Here is a 26,286-nt window from a genome sequence, read left to right as displayed (position 1 = left end):
TTGAGATTCCTGCCCTGCTGTGGGAAAGATCAAAGCATAGTGGTAAACTAGGCCTGTGCGAATCTCTGAAAAACAAGGACAAACAGCAGGTTCGGTGATCCTCTAGCATGGACCGAGCCCCGCGGCAGCTGCATCCCCACTTGTGTGCCTCTGCCCGGGTGCTGCTTTCAGCATCCCCCAGTTGGTGAGGTAACAAAAATGAATTTGCTCTTTGTATTTCATCTATGGTTTTGTGGTGGTTCCTGTGCTGGCTCACACAGTTGTCAAGTATACATTTGCAGCCAGGGGCTACTTCCTTTGGGAGATTTGCCATTAATTCAACAGCATAACACAAGCTTTTTGTTAAAATGTCTGCCAACAGTGTCAGTTCTCTCTTTGTTCAGCCAGTCTAATATCAACTCTGTCTAACCTATTTTATATGTTGGCCCTGAAGTCCTCAGAATGCCCGGATGTCACAATTTCAACATGGTCTACGTTTTTCAGTGCTTCATCATCAGAGATCCCTTCTGTTCTGCCACCGAAGCTCATGATGCAGCTGTGGTGGTGGCTTGGGCACAATGGGGGAGACGAAATTCCTCAGGATCTGCATCCCATCCTGGCCTGAGCATCCTGGCATCTCGGGGAGGGAACCAAGAACAGCAGGAAGAATAAGAACTGACCTTTTCCCAAGCGCTTTACCCACTCTGTAGTGTAAACCAGTAGGCTCGAGCTGATTGAACAGGTGCTGGCATACCATGCCAAGCTAAGAAAGCAGAGCTGCTAAAAATGGTTTATGGCCGCCTTTGTACTTTTTGTTCAGTCACTGTGTGTCACTCTGTGGACAGGGATGGACTTCCCAGAGGGAGTAGTCAAATTCTGACATTTCCACAGCATCAGACACACAAGCAGTCTGAAGCAATATATTTTGGTTTCTGAGGAAACCCCAGCCAGTCTGGCTCTGAAGCTGTAGTAACTATTACTGTTACAAATGGAGGAAATAGGGGAAAGTCTGTGGAACATTAGCTTGAAACTACCTTGAAGAGGAACGTTTTAACTTAGCAGAACTGCAGGAAGCTACAGTTCTGAGAGCTACATCAAATGCGGTGGTTTGCTGATAAGTGTAACTTGGCAGCAAGTGGGTACCTGAGGGTAAATAAAACAGGAAAAGATAGTTAATAAAACTGTCAGGCAGTGGGGGGCAGATCCCTGGAGGCAGTGGAGGAGGTGTTGACAGCAGACAAGGGCAAAACAAGGCGTGTTCACAGTATTCCCAAAATAGTATATGGTTACATTTTCTTCTGAGCCTTGTCTACATGAAAATCTTGTGCTGTTCCATTATGTTGATGCAAATGCCTTTTTTGGACATATATCAGTTGAAGTACGTTGTACATTGATTTCGCTTAAATCTATTTCTTACCACTTCAGTTAAAACAGTAGAAAATACTCTTCAGCAAAATAACATCTATCCTCCCACAGACCTAGCATTAATTTAACAGCATCATTTTTTTAACTGGTTTAATTAAAGTGCAACTTCCTTGCACAGGCCAGGATTGGTTGCTGTGGAAGCTGAAGCATTTCAGCGTCTTCTGTGTCTTTTCTCAAACTTGTAAAAAGAAACCTTCTGATCGTAGACCGGAGAGGTCAAATTACTTGAGACTGGCAAATGCTTTGGTTTGTTTTCTCTACGTCAAGCCCTGTGAAAAGAGCAGGCACCAAAGCATCAACAAAGACCATACCTTCTCAGTTGTTTCTGTGGAAGAATGGATTTTGTAATGAGGGGATAAGCAATTTCAGCTGGACACTATGGCCAGCCTGCAAACCCCACTCATCTGCAAATGAAAAATTTGCCCATCCCAGACTTACATTCCTGTCCACTTCTGTTGGTAGGCATGGCTATCACAGGATTAAGATTTTCCTCTCTCATATATGGAGCCTGTACATTTTCCAAAGCTCATAACTTTTGAGAACAGTCTGCTATTTTTCTTGCCTAGAGGACGCTCTTGTCCTCATGGAAAAATATTTTCATGCTCCATTTCAAGTTCCAGCAATCAGCTGTGTTTAGTTTTGACAAGAAAAGGGGGGCTTCAAATGCCTTAAGAGTGGAGGAAGGTGTATGTTTTCCATTTCTGAAACACAAAATATTTTTCTCATATTTGAAAAACAAAACAAAATGAAGCACATAGTGAAAACAATGAGTTCATCTTGATTAGGAAAAACATGAAAAATACCACTGTGGAATCTGCGCAATTAGAGCTGAATAGAAATTGCTTTATAACCTGGACTTGTATACAACAGGGGCGCCAGATTGTTTTAGCTGGCTTAGTTTCTCAGGTTTTGTGAATATGAGGGCAGAACCTCATGTGGTCTTTCTCCTGTCAAATGGCAGGACCCATGGGCAATATGAACATTTAGTGGGGATGTGGAAGGTCCAGTGATTCCCACAAAAGTTTAGCTTATTGTCCTTCACTAATCCACAGATCTGCAGTTATTTTGCTGTATGCTCCAGGTTTGGAGTTGGTCAGATGGGCCTCTGTGCTCTCAGCATCTGTCATTTCCAGAAGTAATTCAGGGCATTCAGGGAGGAGGCCATGAGCTGCACATTGTTCTGGCAGGATGCTTCCAGCTACTATCTTGTCTGAGGACTCTTGCTTGCCCTGTAACCAGAACGTGTCTGTAACCCAGAAGGATGGGAGAAGATGGTGGCCAGGTGTGGGTTGCTGCATAAACCAGGAAAATTAATTTGGCCTGTGTATGCTCCCAGCTGCCCTGTAAACTAGATGTAACCCAGAAGACCAGACAAAGTGGCTTCTTCACGTCTAAGTTTCTGAGTACATATATCTTTAGAAGGGCAAGAGACCTCAGTCAGATAGCATGGGCCTCATTTTATGGTACCTTTTTAGAGGTATTATAACCCTCTCTGCCTCTCTCACTCCCCCTGACCCCACCCCTAAGGTACACAGTTTGTTACCAGATATATGCTACTTCTGCAAATGCCTTCTTAAGACGGGCAGACCGCACTGCTCTGGTTTTGTTCTCACAGATCCATTGAATTGATCTTGGCTCAGTTACTTCTTTGGTATGTTGCATATGCAAGTTTCCACAAAGAAGAATAATGACAGCAGTACTGAATGTTTAAACAAATACTTGATCTAATCAAAATGCTAAATGTTGGATAGTACCTTGTGTCTCTGGGAAGCAGAAAAGTGTGTTTTTTCTAATATAAAGAGGAGATGCTGAATTACAGGCAAAATATTTTTTCCAGGCTCTTCTGCAGTCAGCTAGATCTGATGGCAATAGAGAGGAATAGACTAATTCTGAATTTAAAAAAATGGTGAAAGTCAGGCACAAAATTATTTAAATGAATGGATTTCCATGTGAGTAAACCAGGTGTGAGATGAAAATTAGACTCGAAAAATTCTGGGAAGTTGAATATCCTGACTCCCCATTTATTAGTCCTGTCTGCCTTTCCACTCATATTCCTTTTTTGTTAAAGAAATGGGGGGTAAGGGAGGAGCATGAATTAACTTGTGATACACAGCCATTTATTTAGCAACCTGACTCCTAAAGTTTCCTGGGAAACAATCCTGTAAAAAAGAGTCTTCGTTTTGCTGCTTTTTAAAGTCAGGAGCAGCTCCGCTGAATTCTGAGAAGTTACAGTAAAGTAGAACAGCACGACTTGGTCTTTTTCTATTATCTAATCATGGCACACAAGGACAGATTTTTTATACAGGAAACTCATTTTTGCGCTCTACTCAAAACCAAACTAAACATCAGTCAGGCTTGTTTTGTAAACTGGTATGGTGCAAGAGAGCTACATACCATGGAAAGAAAGGTAAGCGCACGACAAATCGTTGTGATTTGTAGACTGTTTGTGAGAAAACAAACATAAGAAATACAGAGGTAGCTCTGCACACGCACATCAGCAAGTTCTTATTTAATCCAGGGTTCATTGTAACATGGAAGTATAAAACTTTAGAGTAGCTTTTTTGAGGTGAGCCATTCATTTTTCCTAAAAGCAAGCAAACTTGAATATGTCTTGTGTGTTTGTGGTTCTTGCCATTCTGTGCAATGGCACTGAAGTTCCCATTTTACCTTTTTGGTTATGTTTGCCCAGATGCTTATGTGCTCTTACCATGCTTTAGTATCAGCGCTATCCAGTCTGTTTTTTAACAAACTTATCATGCCTAGACTAGACACCACCCTGCTGCTTTCTTTTTTCAGTGGCCCTTTTAAATTATCTCTTCCCAGACAGTTTCTTACTGATGTCTGATGATGTCTGCACCACTTTGTTTATAATGGGGTAAAAAAATGACCAAGCAGATTCATCACAGGATTTTCTTTGCTTTTGATGCTGCTACATTAAGCTAATTTTTACAGTATTATGACTATAAAACAGTGAAATGCTCTGAATGAAAACCTGCAATGTAAACCACTCCAAACCCATAAAATTTAAAAGTGAACCTTATAGATCCTCAAATTGTGTTTCTTGTTCTAGGAATGCAAAAACTTCTGGTGGTGAGAAAGAATTTTGTTTTCCCAGCTGTTGGCACCCTGTACAACTTCTTTTCCAGCTATTTTGGGGTGCTAAAACTGTATCCATGAGGGTTCCTTCATAATGCTGTGTTCCATACACTTTCCTGTAGCATCTAGGCTTCTGTTGTGGCAAGGTGTTTATTTGAAGATGTCCATATAATGGTTTTGAGGGCATAGAGAATGTAGTGGTTTTCCCATGTGTATGTTTTCAGCTTGGGATATGCAGAAATAAAATAATTTTTTGAGTTAAGATTTCAGATGAACATACAGAAGTCACAAGTTTTACTTCAGAATAACATTACCAGTACCAGTAGGGATTACATAAGAAATTCAGTTTCCACTTTGGGTTTAGAATACAATGCCTCGCATAGCAGCTTCCCTCCATCTGTTTTGCATATAGTGAAGGCTTTTATGTATTTTCTTTCTCTTTCTTAGTAATTTATTCAGTACTTAAGGATTCAGAAAAACTGCATTTACTTAAAGACTAAAGCTATGATTCTGGTGACAGACGCAAGGTTATTTTAAGTGCTTAGACACTCACTTCTCATTTTTTGAACAGATTTTTCCTCCAAGCAATTGAACTAAAGAAAAAAAAAAAGTAGGATATTTGCCTCCACATGGACTTATGCTTCTGGTTTTGACATAAAGAGAATTCACTGAGATGCGTGAAGTTACATATTGCCTCCATACCCAAGCAGGATGAAAGCCCCACTGTATTTACATATGAAAGCAGCATTGTATTAGGCACTAGTAAAACAAAAGGTGAAAAAGGCCCTTTGCTGAGGAGCTTGAATTGTAATTGGGTGACTAACTGCTATGCAAGGTATGCCTCACTGCTCTGTCAGGTGCACCCCCAAGTTTTAGGTAATAATAGGCTTGGTTTAAGACTTGGTACTGTGATATATTGGCAAATAGAGGTAGGTGTGTGATGAAAAATTACCCACGCATAGGCATGCTTGCGCCAAGAAAACGTTGAGAACCACTTGTCTGGTTAATGCAAGACGTGGTGAGTGGCTCCAACAAAAAGACAGAAGTAGGACTCGTGCATCCTTGCCTGCTATGTGCTCTCTGAGCCCTGGTGGAGAAGGCTTTATTTTCCTTGTATTACAGACCAGAGTCTGGTGTATAGAGGTGTATGAAAGACTTCAGGCCAACAGGACTGTGCAGCACTTTATATGAGCTGTGGCTATGGTCTCAGGAAGAAGGAAAACAGCTTCCAGTCCATGAATACACATAAGTTTGCTTGGGATTCAGCTAAATAAGTAGTTTAGAGGCTAGGCTTTGGTGAAAACATGATACTGATGTCTTGTGGACTTGTATTCTTCCTGGGATGGAAAGAACGAAGCTGATTGAAAAAACAGTTAATAAAGTGGTCTTTTGAGCCAGAAAAAAACTGAGTAAGCATAGGTGTAAAAAGAATAGGTAAGGAAACTGAAGGCATGGATGGATAAGATGGCTGTGGTGCTGTAAGGAGAGGTATCCCTGCTGGGTAGCACTGCCTTGCTAACAGGAGAGTTTAACACACACCATAGGCTTCCAGGCCCCTGTCCACATTGCAGTTATGTCTTACAAGAAATAAAGCTTGTGTTTAGTTTACAAGAGAAGACGTAACCAGTGTATGGGGGGTGATGGGCAGGGAGATGGATGTAGCCAGTGATTTTACGATGTTCTGAGTCCTCTTGGAGAAATAAGGATGTGTTTAACTCTCCGCATAGTGTGTTGCACTCCCAGACCTTTCTCAATACAAATTTGGCCCCGAATGAAAGTGGACCATCAGAAAAGTTGCAGAGGAATGTGAGACAACAGTAGTATGGATAACAGACAAAGACAGGATGTAGGACTTTTGTAGAGCAAAAACTGTCAAGTGTTGAAAATGGCCTGAATGTGTTCACCTTCAAAAAAAACAGTGAGTATTCCTTGGGCCCACTCCTGGGTGGGAGAGAGGACAGGCACGCCACTGGCAAGAACTGAAGGTGGAAAAGAGTAGGGAGAGTCTAGGAGGGAAGGTACAAATTCATGCAGTAGAAAAGCACTGGGGATAAAGTTTTAAAGAGAAAGTTTCAGAGTTATTAGAGAGTGTGAGCGGTTGATTACAGAAGTTTCTTTTGAAGATGAAATTACTAATGAATTCAGATCATATATCAAATAAACAAAGACAACATATAACAAATAAACAAAGAGCTCAGGGTCTTGTGGGAATTACAATGAGTATGGCTGCAGCACTCTATGGTAAATACTTGATCTAGCTTTGAACAAAGTAGCTCTTCTATGAAAAAGCACCAAGGGCATAATCAGTGAAAACTGCTCCTGTTTGCAACAGTTTTCATCAATCATTAATCGGCCATTTTTCTTTCCAGTTCTGCTTTCTCCTGTTTCTGCCTTGCTCAGCTCCAGGCCTTTCGTCAGAGTGGTGCACTTGTACTGGTGCCCCAGCAGAAGTTTATGTGTTGAGGAAAAGAGTTTCCTGAACTGCTTCTGCCATAAACATTCCAACTAAACACTACAGCCAGGAAGGGCTCCAGAGCAGAGACCCTGAAAAACACAGCCCAGCTGGTCTGAGAGATAATAGCTGCCAAATGAGAGTAGCTGTCTGCAAGAAGTCACGCACGGGGATAGCACGGGATATGGCTTTGACTCTTGTGTCCTTGCGTTGTTTGAAACATGAGTCAAAGTCGTTAGGCTGTTTTTGCCATGCTAATGAAATGGTTTTGTTCAAAGACTAATAGAGATAAGAAATCTGTATTTAATGGCCATGGAGGTCCTGGCTTGCCGCATGGGTTGCTGTCTGCTTACTTGTAGCTATGATTGCATATTGGCATATGATATTTCATAATTGTACTCTTAATTATTGAAGTACAGCAAATACATAGTGCTGATACTCAAGAGCAGATATTTTTCTTTCTATCTCTAGGACCTTTGGTTCTTTTCCTTGCAAAGTCAATCAACCAGTTTGCCTGTGATGCACCCATATTCAGAGCTGCACTGCCAGTACGTTTATACAAGAGGAGACAGGTTTGATCTGACTGGAGACAGGGTGATTGCAGGTGTGTGATCACACAGTACCATGTGGGAAAATTTCTTTTTACCAGTTTGACCTGATGGGTGGCAAGTCAAACTCTTCTGGTATAGTGAACTTAAGAGTACAACTTTGATTACCTAGGCTGGACTGGCTTTATACTGTAGGTTTTGTCTTAGACAAAGTTGATATACATGAAAGGTAATCGTTGAAGTTAGTGGCTGAGATGAAAAGGATTATATGTGTAACTGTAAGTGCAATTCACATTCAGTGGAAATATTTTGCAGAAGCAGCAGATTTTATTGTAGTTCCCGTATTGCAGAAAAGTATTGAAAATGTTCTCCCTGAGAGGCAGGATGCTTTCCAGAGCTTGCCAAATAAATGAGGAAAAAAGTCAGTGTAGTAAGCACCAAAGAGACATAGTATGCTGCTCACTGACAGCCTGGCCACTCTATCACTTAGCACACCTAGTGCTGTGCCATCCTGAGGGCCTAGTGGAGCAGTGTTTTCTCTGGCTGGTGCTTCTTTTCCATGGACAGATTAGGACCTAATCCCTGGAAGTGCAAACCAAACCATCTTTTCTCCTCACAGCACTTTATAGACATTATTTTAACACGTCTGCCTCAAATTTTCTTAAATTTCCTTGTGTTTCTTGTCAGAATCTGAATCGCACATCTTTCGTTTTCGTGCGCTATCATTTTAACCTATTAGTAGTGGAAGATCACCTCTATGTCTGCCTTTATAGAGAGGGTGAGAGCACATTTAGTATACATTGTTTGTGGCCCTTCGAAATTTAGATTGTGACTGTTCAGAGGTACGCATTTAGAGAAGAAAATGTGAATCTGATTATGTATAAAAGATGTGCTCTGCTTCTTTTTAAAAATAAAAGCAGGCCTATGGCAGTAGAAGCAGTAAGGGATACCACCTTCCCACACCACTTCTCTCAGTCTCTTGTCAGAGCTGCTCCATCCACTTGTGTTTTGATTACACAGAACTAAGAATTACAGCCTGTGGGTATGATGGTAGCAAGCATGACTGCTAGGAAGACACACGTCTATTTTTTTTTTCCTGCTGATTTCATTATGAGTAATGAGATTTTGGACCCTTGCTTCTCACCAAAAACAAAAGGTCCGAAAGCCAGAAGAAAAAGTGAGCCCTGCCTGGGAAAAAACGCATCTGACTGATCCTGTTTCCTCAGCTCCTGGGAATGAACGTCAGGGTACTGGATGGCAGCCCAAGGCGTTGGTGCCATGCCCCTTGGTGCCGAGGCGGCTCCGGGCAGGGGAGCGGGAGGGCTCCAGCGGCTGCGGGCCGCCCAGCTCCCTCGCTCGCCTCTTCCTTGACACGGCACACGGGTGGCCCGGCGCCCGCCCTCCCGACTGCTGTCGCGGCGCCCAGCGCGGGCGGTGGGTGAAGAGGCGGAGGTGCTCTGGGGGTGCGCGGAGGTCCCTGGCTTCGGAGGAGCAGCGCCCATTTGGTGCTGATGCAGAGTTAGCCGGACCGGGGGTGGTTTCGGGAGAAGCCGGAGGCCCGGGGCTACCTCCGGGCGTGTTCTGCACAGGCTGCCGTGACCCCGTTTCTCGGTGGCGCCGACAGAGCGGTGAAGCGCCGCCCGCGTTTGCGTGTCCGCAAGAGCAGCGGGGTCCGACATCTCTGCTGTGATGCCGCGCAGGGAAGTCGCCCTGATTTTTGAGGACGTTGATTTTCTCGGAGGAGGGACATGACACCAGCAGACCCGCCGGCTCCGCTGGACAGGGAGCCCCGCGCAGAGCTGCGGGCCGCGAGTGCGCTGGGGAACCGGCCACGGGGGGGGGGCTCGGCCGGAGTGGGCGTGGCTCGGCTCCTAGCGCGCCCGTAGGCAGCACGCCGCTCTGTGGCGTCACCGCCCACAGGCTCGACCTCATTGGCTGAGGGCGGTGCTCATCCCCTGGGCCGGCCAATCGGGCACCCCCAGCTTCGCGGGCGCGGGGACGCCGGGGCCTCATTAGGACGCGGGGTCCCCCCCTCTCCCGGCGCGGCAGCGGCGGTGACGGCGGAACGGGGTTCGCTTCGGCCTCGGGGGCGGGCGGCGGAGCGCGGCTGTGGCGTTCCTGGCGGGCGGGCTGCGGCGGTCTCTGTAAGGCAGCGCGCGCTTAGCCTGTTAATTGTTTGAAGCCGAGGAACGAGCGCGGGGGGAGGACGGTTAGCGGGGGAGGAGCTCCCTGCGGGGCAAGGAGGGAGCCGGGGCGGCTGGGGGTGCTCCCTCGGAGGGGTTGCGCAGGCGCTCCGGGCGGAGAGGGGCTGTCGGGGCCCGGGGGAGACTCCCTGAGGCGGGGGGTGCAGGCGGGCTCCTTTGGCGGGTGTAGGGACGCGGAGCCGGCCCGATGTGTGTGTGGGGGGGTCACCTGAGGGGAGAGGTGTTGGTGCTGGGGCCCGGCGCAGGTGCTGCCTTCCTGTGGGGGCAGTAGGTGTGGGGCACTTCGTGGGTGGGAGTTGCTGCCCTGCTCCTGGGCAGCGTCCTGTGTTTTTGTGTGTGTATGGGAGAGGCTGCCCCACTTCTGGGTAAGGCTCTGTTCTCAGGGAAGGCCAAGAGACACAGGTGCACCGCACAGGGATGTTTTATGGGAGGGCTGGGCAGGTGAGCTTGTGCTGGTTGGAGCGAGGAGTCCTGGAAATGAGCACCTGTGGCAGTTAGACCTTAAAACTGTGCTTGTGTAAAAGCTCTGGCGATGTATTGTGTTCTCCTGCGCACCTTGCCCTGTCCTTCTGTGCCGAGCTGGGGCTCTGTGTTTCTGTTCTGTGCTGGATCCAAGTCTGCTGTCTGTATCCTCCATTGTGTCCCAGAGCTTTTGGTAGATTTCTGTGTGCTAGAGCTATGGTAATTGTGGTCTAAACAAATCTTGGGGAGCAAATGATATCCTGGGGCATCTGGGAGACAAGAAACTTTCCCTCGTTGGAAATGCAGGAGCTGTGCATATGCATCTTTTTGGGAGAAGGAAATTGGTAGCTTTCCCAGCCCATACAAGGGGTGTGTGCGCTCTATTTTCTTACAGCTCAAAGAGCAAATGATGGTTGGCATAACCATTTGCACTTGAGGTTTCTTTCTGTGTGATCACTTGATGTTTATTCTCTTCCTGCAGGTAATTAACCAAGAGTGTATGGTGGCCTCTGTATAAAGCAGCTCCTGAGTTTATGCTGGGATTTGTGTAGGCTGCTCCTTTGCCATAGGAAAGGTGAGTAGGATTATTTCCATGTGTTGCTCTAAGGCTTTCTAGCTTAAATGCTTCCATAAGCAGTGTGATATTTAAACAAGCCTGTGTCTGCCAGTCCTTTCTAAATTTGTTTGAGAATAGTGATTCTGCCTGATCTTTTATATAACTGAACTGTAGTTTATGGTTCCCCCAGATGATCTTAGGTCATTGTATGAATCTTTTTGTTTGCTTGCTATATTTTAGTTTTTTATTGGTTTTGGGCAGAAGTACTCAACGAGGAACATGTGTGAACACATGCATTCCCCCTATTGTTGGGTCTTGTTATTTTATATTGGATCATAATTTCGTTTTGTAAATTATGTAATCTGTTCTTGTGTGTAATACAGTCAATTAATCTGAACAACGAGGTATCTGCAGAGAGCTTTTTATGGGGCTATGGTTTATGTAGTTGTTCATGCTGTGGACATGCTGCAATGGTTAATCATATCTATGGGATGCTGGCGAAGGATTACTTTGGCTTGAGGTGGAAATGCTATCTTATACTCCTTTTTGTTGTAAACCTGGGATCTTTAAGGGTGTAGTTTAGCATTGTATATGATGTGACATGACACTGGAATCCTAACAATAATTCATTTCTTTGCTTAGTGTGCAATTGATTGTGAGTGGAAAAAGTGGAACGTGCAGGCAGTCTTGTCTGAGATGTTTGACATAAAGTTCATGCCTCCTTTGCATGAAGTGACAGAAGACTTTATTTTGTATTTACCAACTGTCTATTCTGTGTCAGACAATACCTCCTGATATTCTGTTAAAAAAAAAAAATCTGTCAGTCCTCAAATGCATTTTAATCCTGAGCTGTACCAGTAGTCAGAAGGTAGAGCAGGGGAGGTGTTGTGTAGTGTCCTTGTGTGATGTAAACTGTCTTCTGTGGGAGTACTAAGCTGCTGTTATGGTTGAGATCAAATTACTGAGGCTGTTAATGAATTCAACTTTTCTATATACGTTTTGAAAATCCAGCGAAAACGAATGCTGCTTCCCAAAACCCAGAGTGCGTGGGTCTGACCCATCCTACTGAGCTAATTCAGGGTTACAGCGGGCCTGAATTTGAGACACTTGGAGACTTGGAATGTGATTAGAGCAGCTTCAACTGATTTGAGATGATGTGAGCTCCTATAAGCATGTCTCATATGGAAATCAAGTCCAAAGTTGTGTGTGCACAAGTCAGTCTTGCACTGTCCATAGTTTTGAGAGCACTAAGTGTTTGAGTATACAGCAGTCTTTCCAGTGCAGGGAGTTGTATTTTTCTTTCCGCCTCTACTCCCCCCCCCCCCGCCTCGGTTCTGTGCATTGTTATCTACTCTGTGACACCTCAGGTCAGAGTGATCAGGTGGGGCTTTCAGAGTTGCAGTGCTGTTAGATGGACCTTTCAGGCATCACACAATCTCTAGATCTTTGGCCATGTTGCAGAAGCCTGGGTGAGTGGTTAAAATCCATCTCCCATTGAAGACAATACAGGGGTGGCGTTGCTTAGTAAACAGGAGCAGAGAAAGGAGGCACTTGAGTGTGGAGGAATGATGGAGGACGTGGCCTGGGGAAGAATCTAGCACAGATTGGCATAACTAACAGGATGATATAGACATGTGAGGAAATAAGTTATACAGAACATGATTATGGTGACCTCTCCTTTGAGGAAAGCTAATAAGGTCCTGTGTATTGCCACATCCAATTCTGTGGCCCTCCTCCTCAGTTGCCCTGGCTAAGGATCACAACTACTGTCTGTGCCTGTGTTTCCTTGGAGCCGGTGTGGGTCTAGGCAGCAATTCCAAGCTTGAGCTCCATGTTTCACCTCTGTAAGTTCACCAGTGGGTGGGGTCTGCTTTTCTGGTTGGGAGCTGCTACTGAATGAGGCTCTGCTTAAGCCCTTGAGGGGAATTTGTAGGCTGGAACAGCTTAACCAATTGAATAGTAGCAGATTTGTATAAGTGGGCCAGTTGCAGCAAGCTGGGTGGAGGATGGTGCTTTTCCTCCCGCATGAGAGTGGGAAGGAGTTCAAAGCCAGGAGACTGCAAAAGTAGAAATATACTCAGCAGACACTTATTTCTTTGGTTGTTTTGATTCTGATAGTTGTCTACTCATTGCTGCTGTATTAACTACTTGTAATGCGTTATCTATGGGATGTTTGATGTATCTGTCTCATGTCTTTGTCCAGATGCATCATTATTAGATGCCAGACCAGTTGTCATCTGTGCTAAGCTGCAACCAAAATGGCTAAGTATAGGCTTGTTCTCTTAAGACATGGGGAAGGAGCCTGGAACAAGGAGAATCGCTTCTGCAGCTGGGTGGACCAGAAGCTGAGCAGTGATGGGATAAAGGAAGCTCAAAACTGTGGCAAACACCTTAAAGCGCTGGGCTTTGAGTTTGACCTCGTCTTCACCTCTGTACTCAGCCGCTCCATCCAGACTGCATGGCTTATCCTGGAAGAGATGGGCCAAGAGTGGGTCCCCATTCAGAGTTCCTGGCGACTGAATGAGCGTCACTATGGTGCACTGATTGGTCTCAACAGAGCAGAAATGGCTCTGAATCATGGGGAGGAGCAAGTGAAAATATGGAGGAGAAGCTATGATGTTACCCCACCTCCCATAACTGAATCTCATCCTTACTATGAAGAGATATACAATGATCGCCGATATAAATGCAGTGATGTCTCTCAGGATAATCTGCCAAAGGCTGAAAGTCTAAAAGATGTGCTTGATAGACTCCTTCCCTATTGGAATGAAAAGATAGTGCCAGAACTGAAAAGTGGCAAAATGATCCTTATCTCTGCTCATGGTAACAGCAGCAGGGCACTGCTGAAGCACGTGGAAGGTAAGGGTCTTCCTTTTAACCTTCCCCTCTGCTCTTTACTCAACTGCTTACAGCTTTACATCTTATTCTGTAGCATATTTTATGTATCTGGGCAATGTAACACTTGATGTCTGTGGTCTCCAGGGAGAAAGTAAGAAGTTGGCCTATAGGAACAGAAACCAAATTGGGGCATGCAGAAGGGGAAGAGAATTAGGTAGGTTAATGTAGTTAAGAGAAAAGCCAGGTACCTTCCCCTTGTTTCTCGCTGCTCATTTTAAAATACTGTATTCAAACTAACTTCAGTTGGCCTATATAGACGCAAACTCTCAAGGCTCTAACTATTTCTGGGTTTATTCAGCTGCTTTGTCAGAATGGTTGAAGTCATAATCTGTTCATTAAACAAGCATTGTCGTAACACAGCAGAATAAAGTGCTTGTCTTGGGATGTGGAAGACATTCTCAACTGTTACTGTAGTAGGTTGCTTCTGAGTCTTCATTCTTGATAATTCTTTACTTAAAGATGCTGTGACAGGGAATTCTGCAGAGACTAGGAACTTGCTGAAGCTTATGCAAATACTGTATTTGCCAATATAGAAGATGTGTACCAAGAAACAGCTAAGTTAGTAGCTTAGCATAAAGCTGCTTATTTATTTGGGACTTGAAAAGGATGTGATTTAACTTTGAGTCACTGCTAGATTCTTTCCCCTCTGCCTCTTCTTTAATGACATGTCTTCTAGTTTAGGTCATCCTAAACTGGAAGATGGACTGTTTGGTGTGGGTTTTTTTTTTTTGTCTGTGGGTAGAATAGAATTCAGTGATTATACTTCTATGAATACAGCCTATGAGAGGTGTAGTTGCAGGTATGCACAGATGGGATTGCATTCACTCAATTTTTTAGTTAGTAAAACCTTCTCGTGTGTGCCTCTGCAGCTTTGACTCTGCTGAGCACTTTTTGCATTTAGGCATGCTAGAACAGTCAGAATAGCTGATGCTTTAGGTGTAGTTAAAATCCCAGGGAATAAGCATGTACAAGTGACTTCTGTAACTACGGAGGCTCTGAATTCTGTGGTACAGATCACAGCTTGGAGGAAGGAGGAAGGCTGCTTTATCTGTTCCACTGTCGTCAGGGTTGTTGTCAACAATGCATGAAATCTTAAAGAATTACAAAGGAAAAAGGGGCAGGGAGACTTGAAACCATGGTGTTTCCCCTGACCTCCTCAAAGAACTGAACCAGTTCCATGAAACCATGTTGGCCAAGCAAACCCTTTGGGGGTGAATTGCTGCAAGCCGACAACAGTTTCAGCAGAAACCTTGGTCCACTTTCTGCAAAGGCATGCACCAAGGCTAGAACTGACAGCATGAGTGACTGCTAAAGGTTACTTTAAAGTTAATATGGCTGGATTCCTTGCTGCATTGAGATCGGAAAGAATGGTGTAAGTCATGGCAAGTGCAAAGCTTTTCTCTGGGACAATCTGTTAGGTATAACTCTTGAAGAGCTGCACACATTCAAGCAAAGAAAAATAGAGCTGTGTCTCCTTGTCTGTCTTACACTATACCTTGTCCCTCCCGACAGGTGGTTACATAGGGAAATGTGAGGAATCCTTTGCAGAGGATCTAATTTTGTTATTGAGGACCGTCCATCAGCTCCCACACAGGAGTAGTTGTCAGATACAGGCCTCTTCTGCCCTTTTTACAGTGGAGATCTGGATTACTGCAGAGCTGGTCTGCAGGGTGGCATGAGCAGAGCTTTAGGACCCCTGTGTGGTGTGTTTTTTGTTGTGTGTGTGGTGTTTGGTTTTTTTTCTCCAGAACTCCAGCCTATATCTAGCCAGATCTAAGAGGTTCCTTGTCTACATTGCTGACTGTCTCTCCATTTTTCTCCTGAGAGGTTGTGAGCTGCTCTGGAACCTTGCTGGAGTTTGACTTGAGTCAACACTGCTTAGTTTGTCAATCTACTGTACTTAGAGCACCTGCTATGAGTTGGACTTAGTGTGGACTCTTTTTGACAAACTTAGTGTGTCATGCACTTGAGTGGAAGTTTCTGGGCCCCTTTATCTTAGCTGGAGCCATTTTTTTGGCATTTAGAAAATTGGGCTCCAAATGCCTCAAGCAGCAATCCTACATAACTGCTTGGATGTCTTAGTCGTAGTGATAATTTAGTCCTGGAGACTGTAGCTCAGAAACTTTACATGGCAGTAAACATGAATGTGTGTTAATTCAGTTTGATCTGATGAAGCAATTCTAATTCTTTCAGTATGAAATTTAGTGTCTTTTCAGAAAGACTTCAGAGTATCCTTCAAGTTACCATTTCAGGGAGGTATTTTTTTGGAACAGGCCTGCAGTTCTCTGAATCTGAATTTTTTCCTTGTTATGAGTAATTGGTAAAGAGCTTGAAATGTGGATCTGCATTCTACTTGCACACAAATCATCAGAGGGAGAGAATGTCAGGATAACAAGGCTTTGACTGTGGGTTTGGATTTCTTTTCTCAGTCCTCAGAGTGGACCTCATTAAGGTATATGAAATGTCTGTAGGATCTCCCATGGTTTGCATGTGAGGACAGAAACAGTAGCTTCTGGGAGAACTTGTTTTGCTGTCCCGTGGGCTGACTGACATTTCTCCAAGGGGTGCTGCTGAAGACCTCTGTGCTGTAAGCTGTTAGTGTCCAGTGGGGATGCTGGGCTGTGTTCTTCTAGATAATCCCTATTAATTTGATAAATGCAACCAAGGGCAAGTGTAGCTGTTTGTGCAATCCTGTCAAAGATAGTGTTGACACCAAATTTTTAAGTCTTTGTAAGTGAGCTTATCCAGACCTTTCAGAGCACTTATCCTTTGCATCATCTTCAGGTGATGTATGTGGTGATACTAGGAATCATTGGCACAACTGAAAATTGGCAGAGCAAGAGGACAATTTTCATTATATATTGTTAGGGTTGGGAAGGCTCTTTAGAAGTAACATTTTTTTATTCAGGCAGCAGTCTTGTGCTTGCTGCTAGAAATCTCTTGCCATAACTTAACTGCTTTGTTCTGTGACACTTATTGGTATGGATCATGCCCTGTAACTCAGGTCTCTAGACCTTCTTTCCCAGTATAGCATCTCTGGTGCATTGAAAAAGCAAAGGGAACAAGATGTTAATGAGGAGGGTATCTAATGTAACCATATCAGACTGGTTTGATAAATTTGCTTTTGGATGCTGAAATATCATATTGATTATGAAAGCATCAGTTGCTAAAATCTGAAATAAGCATCCTAGAGGCACAGGCTCTTTTTACAGGTAATTTTAGCAATTCTTTGAAGGAGGAGTAGTTTTATCTAATAACTAGAACTCCAGCTTGAGACCCTCTTAGCAGTGTCCCATCATGAAGACAACATTAGTGTAATAGTTGTGACCAGCTTTCCCTGTTTCTGTTGAACTATATGGAGATCAAGTCTAATGGACTGACTTAGCAGGCAAGTGGTATAAGGATTGATGGGCTGTCCCAGCTTTTTCTTCCCTCCTGGCCATTTAACCCTGAGGACTGGTGTAAAGTACCTCAAGACAAGGTCTTATGGAAGGCCTGACTCTAGAATTTCCTCCCTGTTGAAAAGTTGCCATCTCTTGGATATGGTGTGGTGGTCACTGAGTCTTGTCATATGCAGGGTAAAAAGTAGAGGGGAGGAGTTACCTGGTCTCCTGAAGAAAGATGCAGATGTTGCACCCACTTAGCTTGTGTGGTTGTGGTGACAGAGCTGGGACAGAGCTCTGGACCTGGGCTTGCAGGCAGAATGTGATGACTGGGAAGGCCTGATGCTGGTCTTGCCAGCTGGTGAGCAGGGAGAGCAGCACCCTCCAGGATTTTACTTTTTTGCATTACTGTGATTGTGATACTTGTGCAGTATTTCTGTAGTTTAGATGCTGGAGGTACACATTGTGAGTCCTGGTGTGGATTGTGTGATGAGGCCTACCTAGTAAGATTATTTTGCTGATTTTGCTGCTTGACCTTCTTAAGGATATACTAATGTGACTATGGTGTCTGAGGGCAGTTAGAGAAACCGCATTGAGATCTAACAACTCAAGGCTGCTGAAATGAGTCTTGCACACCCTGTCATTCAGCCCAGTCTTTGCTCTGTGCTTTTGCTGCTAATTTCTTGTGAGCTTGTTGGGTCTCTTTGCAAGTTAACTTTGCCTGTAAACTGGCAAGAAACAGCAAGGAGCAGGTAGTTTTCTGTCATGCTGGTGTTTTGAATCAGCACAGGGAAGGGGATGGCAAGTGTCTGATAGTGCAAAAGGGCTGGAACAGATTGTCCAGGAGCTGCGGCTGGTACAGAAATGTTTCAGACATGAGATGTTAGTGGCTGGTTCCCACAGACTTGGGCTTGAGGGACTCTCAATAGTGCTTCAGCAAGTGATGGAAACCTTTTCCCAGAGCTCTGTCCAGTGGTATTTTGTGTGCTGGCAGGCTCCAGGGTTGCATGGTTAGACAACTGTCATGGTGTTGTCTTGAGCTCCTGGTGATGGTAGTGCAGCTTGGGTCTCTACTGAAGCCTTCTGGGACTTTCTCACCTAATGCCACAGCTAACAGCTAGTGCTGGTAGCAGCAAATCTCATGCCTCTTTCAGCCTATTTAATTTTAGGCTGCTTGAAGAATTTAAGGCAGGCTGGATTTCTCTACTGCATGGGAATATGATAGATCCATGGTTTGCTTTCCTACACGGTCTCATGTTGGGATGGCCTCAGTAATGACCACAGTCAAAGTCAAACCACGATCAGGAACTGTTTGTAATGACACTGTGGTGGGTCTGGCTGAGATGGAGTTACATAGCAGCTTTTATAGTGCTGTGCTTTGTAGTGGTAGCCAGAAAGGTGTTGGTAACACACCAGTGTTTTGGCTACTGCTGAGCAGTGCTCCTACAGCATCAAGGCTGTCCCTCCAACATTTCCCCACCATCTTGGCAGACATAAGGGTGAAACAAATGTGAATAATACGCTGCAGCCATGGTTGTAGCCCACTCATCATCTTCCTTCTTTCCTTAAAATCTGCACAGTAAGCTAACATTCTGTAAAGGTTAATTGCCAGACTCTAACACTGTGCCCACTTCTCTCCCCTGCTGAAGCTAGGTCCTCTGTCAGCCTGAAGGGAGGGCAGAATCTGACCCTGAATATTTAACTACTTAGGCTAAAGCTTCAGTGTATGAAAACGTAAGCTGCTGGGAAGGATGCTGTGACCTGATTTGCATCTCAGTTACAAAACACCAGTTCTAGAACAAGCCCATTGTGGCTGAACTTATGCATATGATCTTGTGTGTTTTGTTGGATGAATCATCTGGCCTCAAGTGTAGTTGATGTGCAGGGGAGGAGGGGTGTAGCCATTCTCAGTAGCTGTTGTGCTTTTTGTCTTGCTCTGACCACAAGAATAGAAGGAAGGAACTTGGCAAGAACAGGTGAGAGGGAAGGAGAAGCTGACAGCCCTTATTGAAGTTGGCTGTAGGTGCTCAAAATTGAGCTTGAAGGGATTTGCTTCTGTAGGACTTCCCAGGGTGCAAGTCTTTCAAAGCACTTCATGGGCTACTGGGTAAAGGTGAATTCTTAAACTTGTAAAGATACATTACTGGTCTCTGGTTGATCACTCAGTTCAGTTAAAGGGAGCATAAGTGAGCTGGGAGAGAATTCTGAATGGGATTTTGAAAGGTCTTTTTTTGTAATAAGTGCCGTACCAAATTCTTACAATGTTCATGTACCTAACTGCTTTCTGCTATACAGCTACTATTAAGCAACAGTGTTTAACAGGTGTTCAGGAGAGAAGACATGGAAAATGTTCACTTGAGGAATGTAGTTTCCCAGTCAGCATTCTATCTGCAGTCTTGAGGAAGATGTCCTGAGGACTTCAGTAATGTCTGTGGGTTCTCATGGCTGGAAGTAGGTAGGACCTTAGTTTTAAACCTTCTCAGGGAAAGCCTAGTTTCAGGAACACAGTGCCCTTCAGCAGTGCTGAGACCTAGCCTTTAGTATTTTACTGGATGGAAGAGCGTTGCTGCTTCAATGGTCTTATTTCCCACTGCACCTTGTAGTTGGTAGCTGAGTCCTTGCCCTGATTTCACCCTTCTTTCCTGTGAGATAGGACAGGGTTGTGACACAGGCCAGCTCAGATAAAGTGCAAGAAAAGGTCACTTGGCTATAGTTACAGCACATGAAGTAACTGGATAGCAGTTAGCTTGTGCTTGCAATGGCTGGAGTGTAGGATGAGATCTCTTTACTGTCCTCCTAGCCTGCTGGGTGGGGAGGTTTCTGTGTGCATTTTGTCTGCAACTGAGTAGCTTATGTGACAAGCCTGGTCAGCTTCTTGCTTCTCAAAGAACAGAAATACTATACAAATACAGTAACAGCGCTGAAATAAAGCAACAGGACACTATTGCTTCTTTAGGATTTTCATCTGACTTCAACTTGCATTTCTAGCCTTCTGGCTCTGAGGCAACATTTCCGTGTGAGGAAAAATCCTGAGGAGAAAGCCAACATCCCTGCTGCAGCTTGTTTATCCTCAACTGCACTGTTTTGCTTTGCAAATCAATACTAGTTGACATTGGTGTGGTCACTTTGTGTTCTGTAAAAACAGTAAAATGCATTTCTGAATCCATGTAGCTACTGCTAGTTTTCTTTAATCTGTCTTTAGAGGAAACCTTTAAATATCCTGGCTCCTGACCACATATGTGGTTTGCCTAAATTCTCCTGCATGACCTCATCTGCTTTGTGTATAACTGAATGGTTTAGTCTGGGACATTGAATTTGAGAGCTGGGCAGAACACTTCCTAGGGCCAGATTCTCTGTGGATACATGGTGACATCTATGTTATTAAATTCTAATATGTTTAAGAATCCTTCAAAGAAGAGCTCAGGCAGGATGGCTGCTTGTTTTGCAAACTGAAGTCCTTCAGAACTGAGTCTGTTTGCCAGGCACACACGCTTTATCTTTCCCATTGATTTCCGTGTGGTCGTAAAATCTTGGATACTCCTTGAGCACTGTTCTGTAGGTCTAGGATTCTGCTGCCTACAACAGGTGAATTATTTATGCTTTGTATACTGGAATTGCTTAAACTGACAGAATGACTTTTTTAATGAACTAGTGGCTCAATATGTAACAAGCTTTAAGCTTCTTGCAGGGGTTTGTCTGTTTCTCTTGCTCCATGCCCTGTTGAAATACAGGGCAAATCTACAGCTGAACCAAGTACTTAACCTGATCAAACCAAGAACAGGTCACTGCAAAAGTTGCATGATTGTGTAGTCTCTGGGCTGGGGCATAACTAATCATGAGGTGAGAATCATGTTCTGTTTTTTCTGACCTGTTACCATCCCACTGTTGCTGAGTGGCTTGACTTTGGGGTTTCCTGTTAATATGTTGGCTCTGCTTTTCTCCTTAATGTGAAAATCACTGGTAAATTTGCACCCATATGTTCTGAGAACCATCTGTTTTGTCAGCTGCTCAAGAGGATGTTTTCTTCATGCACCTTGATCTACTTTATGATGTCATTATTTTAGAAGCTTGATTGTGTGCATTTTCCAAGGATGAATTACTTGAAGCTGTCCTGCTTTACAACAGCAGGCTGCTGTTGTGACCTCAGTGTTTCTAAAAAGGGGAGAAAAAAGAAATATTGACACTTTGAATGACACTAGCTTTCTTTTCACCTGAAAGTTTTGAGGAGTAATATCTTTGCAGTCACTGCTGCTTAATGCAACTATTTAGACCTCGTGTGGTGACTTCACTAAGAGGTTTGGTTTCAAAATTCACTTGGATGCTTTAGAGACTTGTTTGTAAAAATAATCAGTAATTTCATTGAGATTAGGGCTCCAGAATATTTTATTTAAGCACAGCTGGGTAAAATTTTCTTCCCAGGTACACATTATTTTAGTGAAGTGGAAAAATAAAGGAAAACACTCCTAGTTGTATAAGTTGACTTTCTACCTTTTCTTCCCCTCTCCCTTATTTGAAAGTGGAAATGAATACCCTGTATCAAGTAATTCTGAGAATAGTGCTGTAAGCAAGATGCTATAAACTTGCTTTTGAGAAATCAGATGTGGGCAAACAGTGGTCATTACACTAGAAGAATTAAATATTGATTTATTTAAGACAGCTTGTGTGAGAAACTTTGCTGAGAAAACTTAAGAGGAAAAGTAACCTTGGTATCTTGCCTTTTTAAAGAGGTTGTTTGTTTACTTAGCAGAGATTGTTTCATGTTGGAGTAGCACATGTGGACTTTAATCTTTTTTTTTTTTGTGGTGTGTAAGTTAGGAAGATATGGAGGAGAGCCTATTGTCCTCAATGGAGTATTAAAGGAAAGGCATAGTCTCCAGGGCAATATCTTCCTGTTTATGTCACATGTGTAGACTGAAGAAACTGTCTTCATCTTGATGGGAATTCCCTTATTTAGCTGTGTTCCTGAAGCTCTAACCAAGCTGTGGTCTAGCTGGGAACTGACCCTGGAGTAGCTGGTGGTGTTGATGGAGGCTGGGACATGTCCTTAACTGTTTTAAGACTAGATAATCTCAGAAATAAGGCTGAGCTAGATAGACAATTGGGAAGCTGTTCACTATATGTAACTCTTTCTTTTTTTCTTTGGCAGGTATCTCTGATGAGGACATCATCAATGTTACTCTTCCCACTGGTGTGCCTGTACTTCTTGAACTTGATGAGAATCTGCACCCTCTGGGCCCTCACCAGTTTCTGGGTGATCAGGAAGCTATCCAAGCTGCCATCAAAAAAGTGGAAGATCAAGGGAAAGTAAAATCTGCTGAGAAGTGAAATGCCACTAACACAGCTGTTTTCAAAGTGTGGTAATAAGTGATGATTCATGTATGACTGCTAGGTTACACTGTGTGAAAGTCTCAATTTCAAGCATTAAATAATTGGAAGGTACAGTTGTTGAGTCTCAGGTGGTAGATTAATGCTCTGCCTTTCAAAAGCTGGAATTTAGATCTCAGCATGAGGGTATGGATACTGAGAAAATGAAGTCAAGAGATCATTTAGGTAATTAAAACTTGCAGGGCAGTTTACCCCAGATCTAGGATTGAGGGTGGCCTGGTACAGAAATAAAGGAATATGTTACTGGTGTCTGTCGATCAGTCCTCATATGTTAAGGGAAAAAGCACCAGCTTACTGGACTAATTAAATTCAGGTTGTTATAGGCACTAAAACTTTCTCCCTGATAAAATGGTACCAGGTAACAGTTATCCAGTATGATTCTTCTATGTCAATGGCCATGACAACTTGTTCTGGATGGAGTTCCGTTGGTCTTTCAGGACACATTTATCTGTACAACTCTTTGCCTTTGTAATTTTGAGTCTTCCAAGGCCAATTCATGGCCCAGAGGGGAATTTTGTAGTGATATTCAGACTGTTATAGTTACCATAGTTGTCTTTCGTTACACTATATTACACTGTTTAAGGAATCTAGAAGGAATTACTTTTCTTCCATCTTTGCAAAGCCTAGCATGACCACTTTTTGCTGGCTTGCGATAATAGGATTTAACTTGGACTTTAATCCACAAACTAAGCACAAAAGTTTCATGTTTGTTTAAATTATCACTTATTAGTGACCTGAATAGCTTTGAAACACTTAAGTAACATGTACTAGAGGTTTGATCATCTCTTATTCAAGTTAGAGTAATTCCTGGTTACCTCAGTAAAACTGGATATGGGAGAATCTCCCTCTAAGCTTTCCTGAGTTGCAAAGATCTCTTGATAAATATGTTCCACAGCAATATCACTGTGGCATTCTCTGTATCCATTTCTCTGGAGGGCTGGAAGAGATGCATAAGGCATGTAGGAAGTGTTACTGGGTGCAGCTCATTCAGCCATCATGCTGGTAGGGAGGGACATTCTGCCATACCTGAAAGTGTTCTGTAAAACTCTCCTCACAGTCATAACTTGATTCCTGCCGAATGTGGCCTTGCTGTTGTGTTTGGCACTAGATTTGAACAGTTCACACTGGTTAGGTGGTGTATAGCATGTATGGTGTTTTGATACTTTCTTTATGTACACAAGCATCAGGATAATTCCATTTGTGAAGATTTGCTGTAACCTTACTTGCAAATATGAAACTGTTACTTAAATTTAGATCTGACCCAGTGTCTCAACATCTGAGTGTGTGGATTCTGACCACAGTTACCAACATGGGTGGCACTTGTGTATGTAGCGTTTGAGCCAAATGTGTTCTCAGCATGGTCCAGCTTCAAATATCAAGATAAGTTGATGAGAATTCCCTTGGTATGATGGGCTCATAGAATCATTTGGGTAGGAAGAGACTTTCAAGATCATAGAGTCCAACCATTAACCTAACACAGTCACTAAACCATGTCCCTAAGAATATCTGAATCTTTTAGCCCCTCCAGGGATGGTGACTCAAGCACTTCTCTGGGCAACTTGTTCTAATGCCTGACAACCCTTTCCAAGAAGCAGCTTTTCCTAATATCCAATCTAAACCTCTCCTAACACAACTTAAGGCCATTTCCTCTTGTCCTACCACTTGCTACCTGGGAGAAGAGACCAACAACCTCCTTTCAGGTAGTTGTAGACAGTGATAAGGTATCCCTTTAGCCTTCTTCTCTCCAGGCTACACAGCCCCATTCCCTCAGCTGCTCCAGACCCCTCAGCAGCTTTGCTCTTTGAACTCTTTCCAGCACCTCAATGTCTATCTTGTAGTGAGGGGCCCAAAGCTGAACCCAGTATTTGAGGTACAGCCTCAACAGCACTGAGTATGGGGGGGATGATCACTTTCCTAGTCCTGTTGGCCACACTTTCTGATACAAGCCAGGATGTTGTTGGCCTTTTTGCCCCCCTAGGCAAAAGGTATAAAAGTATAAACTTCTAAAATTCTAGAGTAGGTGCTGCTTTTCAGAGAGCAGCTCTGTAGCTCACTTCAAAACTGAGAAGGTTTTTTTTTTTTTGAGGAGGGCGGTGTGACTGTGTGGTGTGTCTCTGACAGTCTCCCTGTTCTATGGAGGCAGGCTTTCCAGGTCTGATCCTGGCTTGCATTAGTGTAGCACGTATTCCATAAAAGACTTCTTGCTAGATGGTAGTTTCTTTTGTATGAATGATGCTTGGGCTTCTCTTTGGTTTTGTTTTTGTAGCCCTTGCAGTAGGAGCAAAGTTACACGTTTCTCTTTGAAACCTACCAGCTTTGTTTACTCTTGCTTTGTACAAGCAAGGATATTTTGGTGTTCTTTGTCTGAAAAACTATTAACACCTTTCCAGCTACTCTATTTGATACTGACTTATTCCTTTCTGGGTTTTTAGTTTTCTGTGCATAGAGTAACTCAGAATTTTAGTTGATACTTTACCAGTCAGTGTTATGGAGTTAGACTCATCAGCGAATGTTCACCTGTCAATGCCCTGAGGAAAGCCACTGGCAATCAATGATCAGGTTCTTCCTGAAACATTCAATAATGTGTGAAGTTTCAACTAAAAGTTACTGTGGACTTCTTAACAAGGCAAGCAGAGCCACCTGTTGTCAGTGGGAACTGCACACATCCAGATGCGTGGGCATACAGGCCTTGGCTGTCAGTGTCCATATCCCTTTGACATTGTGGTGTTGTAATGTAGAACTTCTTCAGAACTTAAGATGCAGCTGGAATATACTTGGAAACAAACCTTGATGAACTGGGATATATGGTCTCTTCTCCTTTTCTCTTGGAGACTTAAGGATCTGTTCTGGGGATGGAGTGGGGAATGGTAAGGTGCAGGAGTGAAATGTAGAGAGCATGAATATTTCTTTTTGCAGCTGAATGGATAAAATTGACTGAAAACAGCCATTCAAGTGTCCTGGACAGTAAGAAAAGCAATGTGTTTTCAGATGGCACTCTTTCTACAGTGCTGCTTGAGACATGAATAGCAACAGTGCCCTGGGAAGTTTGACTTCATTTGTTTTGCTTGTGACTCCAAAGTGATGACAAGATTTTACATGCACATCTGGCAGCAATACTATCTTGCCAAAGTATCAAATGGAACCAACTGGGGATTTTGTTGTTCTCTTCAAGATTATTTTAACACCTTCCAATGCTTGCTTCTGAATAGCCGCCTAATTAAAGTCCTGATTCATAAAACACGTATGTTGAAGAACAGAAACCAGCTTCCATCAACAGTGGCATTAGCAAGCCTGATCTTCAGGCATAGCTACATCAGAGGGAGAAATGAGGATCTTGCTAGTGGTTTTAGAGATCAGCAATTGGAAAACATTTTCCCCATGTTTGATTGAGTATACCTCAAAGTCCTGTAAGGTAACCAGTGTTTCTACAGTTGACAACATGGATGTGGTTGATTTGGTTTGTTTATGCGTTTTTAACTTGTTCAGTAGCAGTAATAGCTGTAGAATACTCTTGAAAACCTTTGTAAATATGGTGGACCTGGCAGGTTCTCTAAGTCAATAAATTCACCTGAAATATAATTTAACTTGGCTTCAGTCTTTCTTCCTTCTACTCCCTTCTCCTTTGTATCCCTTCCAGGGCTGACAGGCAAATAAAACTGTGACCTTCAAGGCACCAAGAACTCCTCAAGCAGTCGTTGATCACATATCATGCAGTCAGTTGGGTTAAAATAGTGTTAGAGCAAACAGTGCCTCATGTTTACATGTAAGAAGTTGGGCTGGAGGTGAATACATAGCTCTTTGAAATCATGGGAGCATTTGCATAGGAACAGCATATTAAACATTTAGTTCCAGAACAATGGATCTAAACAAATGGTCAGTGTTTCCCATGCTTGCTTTT

At 43.6% G+C, this 26,286-nt stretch overlaps 1 protein-coding gene across 5 annotated transcripts in view; it reads left to right on the top strand.

Annotated features, from left to right (window-relative positions):
* BPGM (bisphosphoglycerate mutase) overlaps positions 1-25,972 on the top strand; it is a 39,719-nt gene extending 13,747 nt beyond the window's left edge. Inside the window, exons 1-4 of one of the 5 annotated variants that reach the window (XM_065626977.1) lie at positions 9,466-9,644; positions 10,648-10,740; positions 12,926-13,581; positions 22,150-25,972. In XM_065626977.1, the coding sequence (XP_065483049.1) occupies positions 12,981-13,581; positions 22,150-22,328 (780 nt within the window). In that variant the 5' untranslated portion in view covers positions 9,466-9,644; positions 10,648-10,740; positions 12,926-12,980 and the 3' untranslated portion in view covers positions 22,329-25,972. Of the gene's footprint in view, positions 1-9,465; positions 9,645-9,997; positions 10,146-10,518; positions 10,536-10,647; positions 10,741-12,925; positions 13,582-22,149 lie in introns of those variants that run through there. The other 4 variants (XM_065626980.1, XM_065626982.1, XM_065626981.1 and 1 more) reach the window with 4 other exon arrangements.
* The last annotated feature ends 314 nt before the right edge of the window (positions 25,973-26,286 follow it).

Source organism: Caloenas nicobarica, chromosome 1 (genome assembly GCF_036013445.1).
Source record: "Caloenas nicobarica isolate bCalNic1 chromosome 1, bCalNic1.hap1, whole genome shotgun sequence".
Taxonomy (NCBI): domain Eukaryota; kingdom Metazoa; phylum Chordata; class Aves; order Columbiformes; family Columbidae; genus Caloenas; species Caloenas nicobarica.
Note: the sequence above shows the minus strand (reverse complement) of the source record. Positions and strands in the feature narration are given on the sequence as shown.